The sequence below is a fragment of the Lampetra fluviatilis genome, chromosome 28 (assembly GCF_964198595.1).
Source record: "Lampetra fluviatilis chromosome 28, kcLamFluv1.1, whole genome shotgun sequence".
NCBI lineage: Eukaryota > Metazoa > Chordata > Hyperoartia > Petromyzontiformes > Petromyzontidae > Lampetra > Lampetra fluviatilis.
In genome coordinates this window covers 10,508,893-10,525,272 of record NC_136302.1, presented here as the reverse complement: position 1 = coordinate 10,525,272, position 16,380 = coordinate 10,508,893, and the positions used below count along the sequence as shown (strand labels likewise).

Below are 16,380 nucleotides of genomic sequence, written 5' to 3'. Positions count from 1 at the left end.
GGGGAGAAAAAAAAAACAAGATGACTAAATGAACACTGCTGCCAAAAGCCTCATGAAAGTGCCATTTCTCCTGCCACTCTCTTCCTCTACGCCTTTCTCTCTTCAGTATAGCCGTAATTGGCCCACACTTGGCGAAGGTAAAAGCGTGGAACGTGGAGCGAACAGAATGGTTTCTCTGAATGCCGCTCCGTTGGTGTGCTGACTCAAAGACAAGTGTTATAAAGGACTACTCGTTGTATCTTTTTGCTTGCATCTGTATTTAATGTTTCAATTGAGACTTTCTTGTTTTTAAAGACGGATGCCAATAGTTCACGCTGGCATGCACTTACAACGCTTGCAAAGCGACAGCAGGGCATTATGGGTATCTCCCATGTTGCATTGCAGCGTAACGTTCTACATCTTCACATGTTGTAACTTAAATTTCGATTTAAAGCTTTCGTGACTGCAGGGATTCATCTTCTTGGTTCTTTCGGTAAAGTCACGTAGAAGGGAAATAATAAAAATAAAACATAATAAAATAATTCTCACGACGTTTTGGCCACAACGCACGCAGCCGTCCTCAGGTGGCCGAAACGTCGTGAGAATTATTTTATTATGTTTTATTTTTATTATTCTATTATTTCCCTTCTACGTGACTTTACCGAAAGAACCAAGAAGATTTTTTTTTTTCGATTTAAAGCTTTCGTGACTGCAGGGATTCATCCTCTTGGTTCTTTCGGTAAAGTCACGTAGACTTTACCGAAAGAACCAAGAAGATGAACCAAGAAGATGTTGTAACTTGCACACTTGCGTCTGCGTATATATGTACGTGTAATAATGTCAGGCGGCTGCTATTGTGTATCCTGGTGGCCAAGAGATGCCAGAGTAAAGGTGAAAGCAATCGGACGAGGAATCGGTAAATGTGGGAGAATTGATTACATATTCTTAGGTTTTTTCGGTAAAGTCACGTAGGTAAAACATCAAAATTAAAGAAAATAAAATAAAATGAAAACAAAAATCATGACGTCTAATTCGGCTGTGACGGTCCCACCTGATGACGGAGACTTGTGTTGCCTCCGAAACGTCGTGATTTTTCTTTTTATTTTATTTTCATTAATTTTGATGTTTTACCTACGTGACTTTACCGAAAAAAACCTAAGAATATGATGCCTTGCAGTCACGAAAGCTTCAAATCTAGAAGAATTGATTACAATTGATTGGGGCGAGTGACTGAGAGCTTGCAGCAGTGTGACAGCTGTTGTCATGGTGGCATCAAAACAAAACAAAATCAAGGACAATGGATTTTGCTCAACATGTTGCCTACGTTGTAGCAGCCATGAGGAAAGGCACAGTGACAAAGTTGAACGCCGCTTGTCAACAACGCAGGGAGTGCATCACCCAGTTTCCTGAAATTAATCTCTAAGTTTGTGTGTAAAATATAACCAACTATTATTTAATCCTCGAAGCTTTCGTGAAACTTTTGTTTTGGTTAAACAGAATGTTTATAAATATTTTTAGTTGCGAATTTATAAAAGAATGCCATCAGTTGAATACAAATTTTTGCGCATTTAGGAACCGCATTAAAGATCAAAGCAAATTCGTTCCTATTCTTGCCTCAGGCTTCTGCTTCACAAATGGATTGTTTTGGGTCTCCATAGCCAGTTTTCAGAAATATCAATTCTACACTCGTGAAATAGTTCTTAATTCAGGGAAATTAATAATATATTTAAATATTAAATTCTTTCTTTAAAAATTACACGTACATTTCTTTTCAATCTCATTCCTCCTCTCGACCGTCAATACATGATTTCTGGAGGGCCTCGGACATGAACCACATGAATGTCAGATCGATCCTGTTAAATTGCAAGAGCCAAAATAACAACTATTGATTCGTAGACGGGGGGGGAGAGAGAGGAGGTGGCGGTCAGAGTCGTGGAGTGCGCGCACGACAAGAGAAGCATAGTGCTTTGAAAACAATAAAAAGAGAAGGGGGCAGGAATGAAACAAAAAAATTCTTCGTCGTGTCACGAGCGCGATCGGGGAATGTCACGGTGAAGAGCTCTGCCCGGTTCGCCGCCGCGTTTAATAACGGGAAGCTGACGGCGTAATTAATAGCTGCGCGGACACAGCTGGGTCTTCTGCGGCGGTGGGTCGTGCGCGCGCGTGGATCGCACGCTGGAAGCAAAGTGAAAACGTTTCCCGAGCTGTAAATTCGCTTTGTCCGCACAGCATGCTTCCAGCCGCGTGAGGATCAAAGTTAGATTTCTTTTAAAATTTCTAGCCGCGGAGCTTAGAGGAAGGTTTAGCGTGTGTATTTCCAACCCCCCCCCCCCCCATCTTGTTTTGTATTTAATAGCAGGTGGAAACTTCGATAAAAAAACATATTTACGATAGAAATAATGATCAGGCAATTCCCAGACGTTAATTAATTCGATAAATGATAATTCATTCTAATATGTCAATGTTTTGAGCGATGAGTATGTCTTTGCATGTATGGATATTGAACTTCTTTCGCACGTGAAGGACAATAAACTAAACACAAAAAGCTGTTCTAAAGAAATTAGTTTTCAATTTAGATTTCAAATTTCAAACCTCCCCAGTGGCTTGTGTGCGTGCATGTGGCTGGAGCGTTAGTGTGGTGGGTAGCACACTCTGCTACAAATCTGGCCGCCTGAGTTCGATAGTTCGATACATGCTCATCGTCAACACCAGTGGTAATTATTTAAAATCAGTCCTGGGCTTCCTCGCAAAGGTTGACTCAGCCTCACATGAGTACCTGGTGCGGTGTGTAAACACTGCCACTGGGGAGACAAAGGCGGTCGGGCGTGGTGTTGGCCACCCAAACCCTCGTGTGCCATGCCGGCGTTCAAAGGTGCTGATTAACAGCACTTGCCCCAAACTGTTCAGGCTATATGGGGGTCTTTTTAAATCCTTTATATTAAGTTGACTTGCTTGCTTGCTTGCGTGCTTGCGTGCTTGCTTGCTTGCTTACGACCGTGCAAATCTTTCGGTCGTTTTTTAACCCACTTCCCGTGATCCAATCGAGCTGACATTTTGCACACAATCTCGTTGTGCGTGACAATTAATTTTCGTGAACTTTTTTTCCAAAAATTTTACACTGTTTAGGGAATTTTTTTTTTATATTTAATTACCAATTGCTTAATGGTGACAGACAATCATCTGACCCATAGGTGGCAGCCATCTCAAGCCAGAAGACGAGAGGACTCTAGCCGCCATGCATATAAAGGATTTATAGTGAAAAACTTTGTTTTTACGGGTTAATTTTTTACATGTGAAAATGGGAATCACAATTGGTGCATCTCCCAGTTGTCTCAGTCAGTTAACTCATGGCACCTAGGTCTGTCCCGTTCCCTCCTGCCAGCGAGCCTTTTGACATTCCACATGCATCTCGAAGTGCACCTAGTCTGGCACAAGCACTGTGGTCACATCACCACCACTTGGTGGCAAATGCCCCAGCTGCTGTTGTTGTATAGTTTCAAGTTTATTTCATGAAACCAGGTAAGAAATCAAGAGCCAAGATAGAGTCTCGGTTTCAATAGGGACCTGGGGCATTAGTCTGCCAGTAGGGCAGGAGAGACGATGATTGTTATTTTATAATCTCAGTTGAGTAAATATGCCACGTGTGTGTGTGTGCGTGTGCGCGCATGCTTCGTGCGTACCTGTCCGTGTTTGTCGCGTGAAACCCGGCAGGGCGATGTGCTGTTCGACCCCGAGTTTGACGTGGTGCGGGAGCTCGCCCACCTCTGCCGTCTGTGCAAGGCGTTCGCTGCCAACGGGCAGCTCGTCAAGCCAGGAGGAGCTCAGTGTCTGCCGTCAGGTGGGGCCGCAGCGACAGCCACCACCACCGTCGTCGTTGTCGTCGTCATCAGCCGTGGCCAATCAGCAGCGGCCAGGGACTGAAGTCGTCAGCGCGAGCGTTGACCAAGCCCCCTGAACAAATGACCTCCATCTTCTTGGTTCTTTCGGTAAAGTCACGTAGAAGGGAAATAATAAAATAATAAAAATAAAACATAATAAAATCATTCTCACGACGTTTCGGCCAAGCTGTCTCCCCAACAGACCTGGTCTTCACCTGAGGACGGCTGCTTGCGTTGTGGCCGAAACGTCGTGAGAATTATTATGTTTTATTTTTATTATTTTATTACTTCCCTTCTACGTGACTTTACCGAAAGAACCAAGAAGATGAATCCCTGCAGTCACGAAAGCTTTAAATCGAAAAATTACCTCCAATGCAATCCCTAGCAGGGAAGCAATTGACAGAAAACTTCCCGTTGAAGTAAGTTATTATTATTTTTAATCTGAATATAACGTGGTGATAAGAGTTGGGAAAAACAAATTCAGAGCACGAAATAATGGAGGAAATGTAATGTGATATAAATGGCCGATTACACGCGTAATTTAGTTACATATTACCAATTTATTTCATGTATGTTGAACTTCTTTCACACCGTACGTAGCCAGCCGTGCTAATCGGAGGTGCATGTCGTTGCCAGGCAGCGGTGGTGGTCATGCACGTGTCCTGTAATCCAGCACTGTGATGGTGGATCGCACAAATGTTGCCAAACTCCCTTCCCACGCCATAGCCTGGCCCACCATGAGGGAACGATACGACAAGTGTGTACTAATATCACCTGCCTCTTGTGTACGGGATAGAGCGTTTGCCCCCTCGCGTGCATAGGTTTTCACCGGATGCTGTGGTTTCCTCCCACATGTGTACACACGTATTAATTGGCTGAAGCATCTGAATATATTTGTAGGAGGACTGTGGAGGGCTTGGGCAGTTTAACACGTAGGCTTTCGCGACCAGTATTATTCATAATAAAGGCTGTGTCGGATGGTGGTGGGTTAACGACACGTTTATATTTACTTGGCCAGCTATTGGTGTCTCTTCACCACCTGGGCTGCCTTCCAGCTTGTCCGTGGCTCCTCAGCGATTTGTGAGATGCTGTTTGCATGAACGAAGATGTTGTATGAAACTAAACATTGTTATTATTGCTAAACATTAGGTGTGCAACACTTAGATTCCACGTAAAAATGTAAATTAAATGTAATTTAGATACCGCCCATCTCTGCCTGGCATGGCATAACCAAATCAGGATGGGACCAATTGACTAATTGACACGACCAAATTACCTGGAACGCACCCAATTTCGCCTGAGCTCAGGAGCTAAGCTGGGTTGACCTCGCTCAGTCCTTGGATGGGTGATCACTGAGCTTCTAAAATATGTTGCCATAGGGCTCCAGGACCGCGAAGTCAGCAGAGGGCAGTGCAACAAAATCCATTGTTTTACCTTAATTCTCCGATGCTTTTGCTCCACACCTTCACCAACCCCGCGCTGAGCAGCGTGGTGAAGTTTGGTCATATGGTCTCCAGCGACCCGCACGACGTTTGATCTGGCACGAGCGTCACGCTGTGATTGTTCACCAACTAACGCGAGGTGATGTTCACGCGGCGTTTGGCCAGTTTTGAAGAGCCTGTAGAACTTTATTTTTTGTAAGTCATCAGATTCAATAGAAACCGGTTCTTGGCCCTCCTGTAAAAAGAAAAAAAAAATCACAAAAATATATCAGAATTAAACAATGATCTATCCGCTGCTGGATAAAAGCCTTTCAAAGTCTTCGCCATCTCCCATTCTACCTCTGCGGCGGTCATTCTGTCGGGCATTTGCTCTCTGTTTGGCTGTCACCCCATGGTAAGGCTCAAATAGAGGCACCTGTGCGAGCAATGTGTCCTGCCGAAAGCCAATTTTTACCCTCCTTGAACAGCCAACATGATACTCATACTCTTAGGTTTTTTCGGTAAAGTCACGTAGGTAAAAAATAAAATTAATAAAATAAAAATAAAAATCACGACGTTTCGGAGGCAACACAAGCCTCCGTCTTCAGGTGGAACCGTCACAGCACGATTGCTGCATCAAGTAAAGAGACATTCTAAAAGCGATGGGTATGACCTTGTTATCGCGGCATCTCTTGAGGAAGGCCAGCGTCTCGAGAAGCTGTGACTTCTTGTCTCGTTGTCTGTTAAAAACTCTAACAGATAGGTGGAATTCTTCCCCGCAGAGGGCATTAATTCTAGATTTGAAGCTTTCGTGACTGCAAGGATTCATACTCTTAGGTTTTTTCGGTAAAATGTCTAATCTGTTTGCTCTCATATCCATGTGCCCTGCTCATGGCCTCTCGGCTTAACGTGTACATATGCAGTAAACGAGCATGTGCCTCTGCACACTGCACTAATCAATTCGATTGTTTCGTTCCGTTTCCCTTGTTAATGTTCATGCATCTGATGCGTACGACCTTGATCAAAAACCTTATATACAACACGTGTAAAACAATTTATTCGGAACGTTATTCTGTCCATCTCCCGCACCTCCGATTGGCACGGTCGGCTACGTACGGTGCAAAACAAGCTCGACATTCACACATTTACATCCATTTTGCCAACGCGCGGGCTAGATGAAGGCTATACTTCACCATGCCGGTGAATGCGGGTTTAGTGAGCGGGGGCTCGGATACCGCTCACAACTAAATGTGGGCCTAAGCCCCGAAACCGACTCGGGTCAACCGGGTTCATTTGCACAGCGCGTCAGCCTCTGCGCCGCCCACTTGAGATGTCGCCAACAAACGAATTGAAACTTCTCCTCCACGTGATTCTCGGCGACGCGGCTTCGACGCCTTCATTGAAAGCAGTGCGAGGCGCGATGCCCGCTGCATCTCGTGGGCGTCGCGTGCAGGCGAGCAACGAGGGCGAGGAGGGGGAAGGCTTGGGGGGGGGGGAGATCAAAGGATTCCCAAGTCAATATGTTTACGTTGTCAGCAACGGGTGCGCCGTTGGCTTTTATTTCGCGTGCGGAGATTTTTTTAAAACTTTGGTCTTGACAGTCTGCCTCACAACGGCTCGCTAGTGGCAATGTTCTAATTACGCGGCAAGCGAGACATTCTTAATAAACACTGAAATGAGAAAATTTACCTCACCGCTACTCTTCCAATTGACCACTAAATTATTTGCTTCACTGCAGCACATTAGCGCTAATTTTGATTCATGCTCGCACGTTATCAGTTTAAACGGCTTGCGCGGTAACAATTCGTATAAGTTAATTTAACATTTTAATAGATTTTTTTTTCATTTGGCAGTGGGTCCACGCGTGGCCTGTGATACGGTAAACAAATTTCAGTACATTTTCAGAAAAATAGAGACATGTAAATGCGAAATAATTAGCAATTATTGAGCGCTGCATGTCGGTGGTTTAAAATTGCCACAGCGTTTGTTCAACAAGAATTAAAAAAAATAAAAAACGCAATTACCATGATGCATCTCATTCAGATAATTGCAGATGAGAGGGTGCTTACTCCCAAATTATGAATATGCTTTAGATATTTACGTGGTCTAACTCAATGTAAACACACAGAGCCAGTTTTGCTTCGAGGCTGCGTTTTAATGAGCCACAATAACAATCTCTGAGAACTGAATTGGCTATAAACTCCTTTATGAAGGAAAACGGCAAAGGTGTGCAACCCTGGAATTTCTAAATTTGAAGTTTTCGTGACTGCAAGCACTCATACTCTTTGTTTTTTTCGGTAAAGTCACGTAGGTAAAACATAAATTAAGCGGTGTGCTTTCGCTAAGTTGTTCTCACCTGAAGAAGGACGCTTGTGTTGCGCCCGAAACGTCGTGATTTAATTTATTGAAATGTTTTACCTACGTGACTTTACCGAAAAAAAGCCAAACAGTATGAACCCTGGAATTGCTTGTTCATGCCACTGCTGGCAGAAGGGCCTCCAGAGAGCTTCTGGTGTATCTCGCCTTCTCGTCCACACTGGCCAGGCACTTTGCCCAACCACACGGGGGCCTGCTGGTCGATCAACTGTGGTGTGCTCTGTCACACTGCGGGGTGGAAGAGAGGCGGTGGGAGATTTACTCAAAACTCGCTCCGTCGTTTCACACTCGTGCAGCGGAAGACCGAACCGAACCGGTGATCTCTCAGTCGTGCGATGGCGGTTGGACCGCTGCCGGAATTCCAGGCGCGCAGGACCGTATTGAAATATATATATAAAAAATGGCCTTTAAACTCGGTAGGGGGTTTTCCCGGATGAATGGTGGAACCACGTTTCTCTTCATACTCGTTGGTTCTTTCGGTAAAGTTACGTAGGTATAAAACATTTTTTTATTTCTTTTATTTTATACCTACGCGACTTTACCGAAAAATTATTTAATTTCTTTTATTTTATACCTACGCGACTTCACCGAAAAAAACAAAGAGTATGAATACTTGCAGTCACGAAAACTTCAAATCTACACGTTTCTCTTGTTGATTTTTGGTCGTTTAAAGGCGATCGGCGGGAATAACGCCGACAGCTCCCGAGGAAGCACGCCGATGCGGGGTACGAACTCGCCAATGCTTCTTCGGATTTTCCCGCGCGGTTCGCAACTGACCGGCGGTCGGGAGAGCGGTGGGACGCACGCCGTGCATGCGCGCTACTGATTGCAAACCAAACAAAGGCGGAGATAATAGAATACAAATAAAACAGCAGAGTTGGCAGGTATTTCAAAAAATGCGACGGTAATTAATCCCACGGAGAGCGGCGGGTCCGCACAGTCGCTGTGACATTTACCAACTCTCGCTTGACAAGCGCATGGCAGCTTGCGACCCCCCCCCCCCATCCTCCGCCTCATGCCAATGGCGATGTCGGCAACAATCTGAATATCCGTTCTGTTGTCCACAAACGATGGTGGGGGCTAGGCGCCCACTGGGGGGCCACAGAACAAAAGTAACTTTGGGGCGGCGGGGGGGCGGGACCCTTTCAACACTGGGCAGGTTGCACCACTGGAACCTCCTTGGCCAGTAGCAAAATATGATAATTGTTTTTTTACCCTTTTATCTGGCAACAAAACTGACACCTTTTTTTACAAGGAGTCATGTTTGCATTGACCACAATACCTCCGGTCGGAATGCAAACAAAACACATAACTCTGATAATGTATGCATTGTCCTTGAAGTTGATTGGCCCACACACGAGACAGCTTTCGTGCGCCTTTTTGGCGTTATCTGGTCCAACACCATGTGAGACTAGGCTCTAAGGAAAGCTGTCTCGGGTGTGGACCAATCAATTTCAAGGACAATGCATACATTATCAGAGTTATGTTTTTTGTTTGCATTCCGACTGCAGGTATTGTGGTCAATGCAAACATGACTACTTGTAAAAAAGGTGTCAGTTTTGTTGCCAGATAAAAGGGTAAAAAAACAATTATCAATGGGCAAGTTTCTTGAATTTCCTCCACCTCCGTCCGTCCATCAGTATATATCGGTGCGTGACAGTCGTCATATGTAGTGGAGTCTAATATGGGTACCGCCACCTCTTACAGCAATATTGGCTCCTTAATTGGATGCAACAATCGCTGTTCAACCTCATTCAAACGGATTCCTGCACATTAAGAACAAGTATAGTATATTATGTTATTATGTTTGGATTGCCTGGGCCCTTGCCATCGAAATGTGGAATTTTAGACATGAGCAAAGGGGTTGTTAACAGAGATGAGCGTCGAGTTTTTGAAAAGAAAAATAGATTTTTTTTACTGACATTAGTAATAGTGCTTGTCAACTGGAAGGGTTGATCCCTGTCATAAGGACGTATAGTTTATACCCCTGTGTTCGGGCTGCAAATGGAGATGAACATCGCCGGCAACGTATTGAGCGTGGGAACATTGCCTTTTGACCTTAATAGGTCTAACACCGTTTGTGACCTTTAGGGTTACCTTTAGTGAATGTTGTATCGATAAACAATGGCGAGAATTGGCAGCCCCTTAAGTTGGTCACAGTGAAGGTGAGCAGAGAATCAATCGCAGCCGCGACAGCCGTAACGTCCTCTCCTCTGGACAGCGCTCTTCGATCCCGTGCACGCGCCCACCATTCACGGCTCCCGCCTCTTGTGTCCCTGCAACCATTGGGGCGAAGATGCCCTGGGGAGGTTGGGGGGGGGTGTCCCACTACCAGCGGATGGTTCGGCATTTGGCGAGATGTTATCTTGCTCGCCTGGTATGCAGGAAGTCGTGGGTACGATCCTGGCCCTGACGCCTGTATATTTGGAGTTTGCATGTAACCCCCCACCCCGCTCCACGTGGTTGTATGGATTTAACTCCGGGTCCTCCGGTTTTTACCCTCCACGTTTAGAAACATGAGGTTTAGATTATTTGGATGCTAAACATTTCCACGTGATAAGCCACTTTGCTGAGTTATCATTTGTGGCCAGGTCGCTTCTGAAAAAATACCTAAATAGCTCAGTGGGCCTCACCTGGTAAATACAATAGCTTTAGTTTTGGTTATTGGTCCGATTACGGATCCGCGTGAAGTAATTACACAAAATCTACACAACTATCAGCTCACCGAAATCGGTGCTGAGCCGACTGTCTGTGATGTGATAACTTAACGATGCTGCGTTGGCAGCGGCGCGCAGCAGGGACGGTTAACAACAAATTTCCACGCATTCGTCAAGAACAGTGTGGCCTTGACAACGTATATATTTATTTTATAGAGAGGCAGTGTTATTGACTGATGCGTTGAGGTTTTTTGTGTATTTAAAGACTCCATCACTACAATCTGCATTTATGTCATCTTGTAGAAGGAAGATAACTGCGTACTATACAAATGTGTGTGTGTGTCTGTGTGCGTGTCTGTGTGTGTGTATGCGTGAGGAGCGGCAGCGTAGCGGTTCGTGCTACGCTGCGCTACGAACCCGGCGACCCGAGTTCTATTCCCGCTCACGGCAAAACACCGGTGACGATAATCTAAACCGGTCCTGGACCTCCCCTAGGTCGACTCGGCCTCAAATGAGTACTTGGTGTGGTGTGCAAAACATCACCATTGGGGAGACAAAGGTGGCCGGGCGTGGTTTATGGCCACCCACCCCCTCGTGAGCCGTGCCAGCCTTCATAGGTGCTCGCTAACCGCACTTGCCACAACAGTCTAGTAAGGCTATACGGGGGATCTTTGTCTCTTTACAATAAAATGTTGGGCTTTTTAAGAAAGAAAAGCCTACGTGTTAAAAAAAACCAAAGAAGCAAACATCAGCTGGTGGAATACAGCGATATGGTTAAGACGATACATGTAGGGCATATTCCTCTTTGATCTCCGGTCTCAATATAGAGAAATGAAACAAAGACGGATCTAGGGAAGTCAAAAAATTACAAGCTCTTTAAATAGGAGCCAACGTTAATAAAAAAAAAATGCAATATATGATCTCTGAGGGAGGTTTACGAGTTTCCCCATCACCCACCCTTTGGACCACCACCGTGTCGGGATAAGAAAGGGGACGTGGAGAAAGTGGAGGAAAAGTACAGCTCGTTGCACATATCTTGCTGGGTTTCTCTAAGCCATATCTCAACATTTTCGAGGTGTCCGGACACCCCTGGCTCTATAACCCCTTCCGTCTGCCACCCCCCATGCCACCCACCGGCTCCTGTCTCACCCTCTCCCGCTCTACCCCCACCCCTCAACCTCGACCCTTGTGCCGGAGGCAGGATTCAGCTTGTCCTCCGTGCTGCGCTTGATGAGCGCCGATTGCCGCGACCTCCCCGAGCCGCGGCTGCTGCCAGGACAGCTGTCCCACGCGGCCCTCGGCTTCCGCGAGGGCCGCGTGGCCTGGCTGTCGCTCGCCTTCGAATCGGTGAGACCTCCCGGGTCCCGCACACACACACATGCAGAGAGCAACCACCTCGTCTCCCATAGCCCCCGGTACGGTCATTCCAAATGCTATGTACGTTCTAGATTTGAAGCTTTCGTGACTGCAAGGATTCATATTCTTAGGGTTTTTTCCGGTAAAGTCACGTAGGTAAAAAATTAAAATTAATAAAAGTAAAATAAAATAAAAATCACGACGTTTCGGAGGCAACACAAGCCACCTGAAGACGGAAGCTTGTGTTACCTCCGAAACGTCGTGATTTTTATTTTATTTTACTTTTATTAATTTTAATCTTTTACCTACGTGACTTTACCGGAAAAAAACCTAAGAATATGCTACGTGCGTATGCACGTTGAATTTATTTTGCACCGTATGTAGCCAGCCATGCTAATCAGAGGTGCAGGGGATCGACAACAAAAGAAACACAAAAAGCTGTTCTCAATGAATTCGTTTTCAATCTAGATTTAAAAGTGCATAGCTACTGTGGTTTCTTAATAATTACTCCTGCTGCTCCTGTTATTCTGGAACAATAGGACTGCGAAGGTTGAAGCACTGAGGCGGGACCACTGAGATAAGTGGTGTGGAGTGATCTAAGATTGAAGCTTTCGTGACTGCAGAAATTATACTCATTGTTTTTTTCGGTAAAGTCACGTATGTAGAAATAAAATAATATTTCAATAAATAAAATGTAATTAAAATAAATCGCTATACTTTAAAAACCTTTGTTTATTTTAATTTTATTTTATTTATTGAAATTTTATTTTATTTCTACATACGTGGTGTGGAGTGGTTGGCGTGGGTTCGTTACCGAACCCGGTATCTCAGCGATGCTAGCACAGGGCTCTGACTCGTGAGCTGAATAAGCCACTTTTGAAAAATATACTTTAAAAACCTTTGTTTAATTTTTTTTATAACAGTTGCTGAAAACGGGCCCAAATCTCCAAAATTACAAGCGGTCAGCAACAAACAGCTTCAGGTTGTAAATATACAACGGTTAATATGTCTTTTGTATTGACCAACGTTATAAAAATATACAGGAAGATTTTTTAGGAGAAATTTTGTTCAGTGAAGACTATTCACTCGCATGGCATTGGAACCCAGGATCTCAGCAATCCTGGCTCAAGCGCTCTGACTGCTGAGCCACCTGTGGTCACTTCGAAGAAATTCGATGTATTTCAAAACCTTGTTCGGTCAGGATATCTTTGCCCGGATTTGAACCAAGCTTCTCAACAGCACCCGCTCAGTGCTGTGGAACAGCATAATCCCCTTTGGTCCGCCTCAACACCACTGTTTCATTGCTCCTATGATCACTGTTTCATTGATTTTATGGCTTTATTTTGGTGATTTTCGATACGTTTTTTGGTTTGGCCATGTTTGTTTGTTGTAGTACAGAGTTAGACTGATGGCCTTAATCTAAGTTGTCTTGTGGTTGTTGTTGTTGTTGTTTGACTTGCATCCCACTGGGATTTTTGCACATTTTTGTGTACGGTGCTTTTTCTGCAATATTTTACTGTCTTTTCTTGGATTTTCTGTTTGCACTCAGTCACATATTTACTTTCAGATGTTTTTTGTTCATGTTTTTGTTTTTGTTTGTTGCGGTTGCACCCGATTCAAGAGCCGAATGGCTCACAGGGCTACACCTAATACATGAACTTGAACTTGAAATGAACTTGAACACTCCCCATTAATGTTATAATGTCGAACAAGCCCTCGCTTACCGTGTTATTGTCCCATTACCATGTACCTTGGCCCAACCCGCGGACCATGTAGTACATGTCGTTTATTGATTTCTTTATTTTCTTACTATAAAGTGCCCCCAGGCCGCTCTTTCCTTTTGTCGAGCAGTTCATTGTGCACAAGGCACACGTGCACTACAAATTGGGAAAGCTGCGCTTAATTTGGCTCACTTGATTTCGTTAATTAAGGACATCTCACTAACTCCAGGTGATTTGCTCGTTAGTTTCGATGTAGTCTGTTTGTTTACCAAAGTTCCTGTGCCTGACACCATTGCAATCATTAAAGATTTGGTCCAACAAGGACTGAATGCTGATGTACCGGCCCTGGTGAGACACTGCCTCACCAACACTTACTTCACCTGGAATGGAACATTCTACAAAGAAGTTGAAGGTACCCCAATGGGTTCTCCCTTATCTCCAGTTGTAGCCAATGTTTTCATGGAAAATTTTGAGACAGATGCCATCCAGGCATCCACTCTACGTCCGTCCTTGTGGAAGAGGTACATAGATGATACGTTCGTCATCTGGCCACATGGCCTACCAGCTCTGAACCAATTCTTCAAGCACATCAATTCCATACACCCAGCCATCAAATTCACCATGGAAGTGGAAAAGTATGGCAACCTACCATTCTTGGATGTTTTAATCGAAAAGAAACCAGATGGCTCAATGGGATACTGTCTACAGGAAAGCCACCCATACGGATGCCTACCTAAAACCTGAATCCCACCACCATCCATCTCAGAAGAATTCCCTCATCAAAACTTTACACCATAGCACTCGATGCATTTCCGACCTTCATCACCTAGCCAGTGAACTGGAACATGTACACCAAGCTCTCAAGATGAATGGATATTCAGACTCCACAATCCGCAAATCTATCACCCCAACTGTTGGGAAAGAACCATCTGAGGACCAAATCAAAACCATCACCTTGCCATACATAGTAGGGGCCACCAAAAATATTTCCAAAATCATGAACAAAGACAAGATCCAGGTTCGATTTAACACAGTACATACAATTCGTGATCTGATCCCATCTGTGAAGGATGTGATCCCTGACATGCAATACCCCGGCGTCTACAAACTGAGCTGTGTCTGCGGCAGTAGTTACAGTGGGGAAACTAAGCAACATGTCTCGGACCATGTTCGTTGAACATAAAGCAGATCTGAAACACGGTAGGACCAATACCTCGGCCATGGCTGATCATTGTTTTAATGCGGTGGGCTCACACGAAATTGATTTCTCTAAGACGAAGGTACTCCGCAAACCCACTGGCTATCAACAAAGATTCGTTCATGAAGCCATCCATATATATAGACACAGACACAATTTCAACTGAGAAAATGGGTACAAACTTAGCAATCATTGGAAGGACGTTATCAACCAGTTTAAGTCATAACCGGCTGTGCTGTTCCCTTTCTGCCGCCTTCCGATGTTATTTTTTATTTTTTTCCCCGTGGCTTCGGCTCTCCAATTTCACATTAACAGGTTGAATTCCTCGCGCCAACGTGGCCACCTACGGACGCCGACCTCTGCGTCGCGGTGGCTCTGCGATCTCCCATTAACATGCTAATCTCTCACATTAACATAGCCACCCGTGCACTTGTCACGGACGCCGCTCTGTGATCTTACATTAACACGCTAATCTCTCACATTAACATCACTCGCCCCGCCCACTTCGTTTATGACCCTCGGACTACACCCTATAAAACAGTCTGCATTTAGCAGCTTTTCTCGTCTTTTCTCCTGATGACGATCGCTTGTGTTGTGATTGAAGCGTTGTAGGTTTTTGTTATTTTCTTTGAACCATCTACGTGACTTTGGCGAAAGACCCAAAGAATAACGCTTCGGAGGTCCAAATGGAATTGCGCGCGAGCACGGCTGGCAGATGCCGTGCGTGGGTGTTGCGCAGGCATAAGACCGGCGACGTTTTGTTTTGCTGTGTTCCGGGCTGCCGTGCTTCCTTGGACTCCGCCCTCCCCAGCCGCGAGCCCTAGCCGCGAGCCCGTTCCCTGCCCCACCAGCCCTCCTAATGGATGCTGTGCTACCCCTCGTCAGTAATGGGCCTTAACGATGACAATTAGTGGGGCAGTTGTGTGCGTGCGTGCGCGCGTGTGAGAGTGCAACGCTCTCAAATTCTTAAAAATAACCGGATGCCCTGTGCCAGAAAATTAGGCACTAATTTAATGTCCAGTGATGTGCAAAATCTATGCAAATTATTTTTTCCAAGCCTCCCAGCGATTATGTTGATGGTACAGATAATGCGAATCAATATGTTGTTTCATCAGTCAGTTTATTTTAAAACTCCGAGTAACTGTTTTTATATTTTCCCAATTTTGTTCCATTTTGCTATCAGTGTCACGCCACCAGATGTGCTTTCCATCCGGGTCCCTGCCAGAGCCGTTGCAACCCCTTCGTCGTGCTGTTGTAGAATGGCCCACAGCAGCAGATATCGCCACGGCTCCCTCTGAGAGGCATTCAAGTGACCTCTGGTCCACACAGAGGAGGGGAGGAGAGCAGCATATTCTTAGGTTTTTTCGGTAAAGTCACGTAGGTAAAACATCAAAATTAATGAAAATAAAATAAAACAAAAATCAAGACGTTTCGGAGGCAACACAAGTCTCCGTCATCAGGTGGGACCGTCACAGCCGAATTAGCTGCATCAAGTGATGCAGCTAATGATGCAGCTAATTCGGCTGTGACGGTCCCACCTGATGACGGAGACTTGTGTTGCCTCCGAAACGTCGTGATTTTTGTTTTATTTTATTTTCATTAATTTTGATGTTTTACCTACGTGACTTTACCGAAAAAACCTAAGAATATGATTCCTTGCAGTCACGAAAGCTTAAAATCTAGAATTAGGAGAGCAGCACTTTGCCACCTGCTCCGCACACGCTACCAATATTCATCGCATGACGGTCAAACTGATATTTAATTTTCAGAGCTGGATATTAGCCGACTTCAGTT

The 16,380-nt window shown here is 44.9% G+C and overlaps 1 protein-coding gene across 1 annotated transcript in view; it reads left to right on the top strand.

Annotated features, from left to right (window-relative positions):
• The window catches only part of DISP3 (dispatched RND transporter family member 3), a 192,045-nt gene that overhangs the window by 153,769 nt on the left and 21,896 nt on the right, over nucleotides 1-16,380 (top strand). The window contains exons 17-18 of the mRNA XM_078869669.1: nucleotides 3,691-3,817; nucleotides 11,513-11,658. Of these exons, the coding sequence (XP_078725795.1) occupies nucleotides 3,691-3,817; nucleotides 11,513-11,658 (273 nt within the window). The remainder of the gene's footprint in view (nucleotides 1-3,690; nucleotides 3,818-11,512; nucleotides 11,659-16,380) is intronic.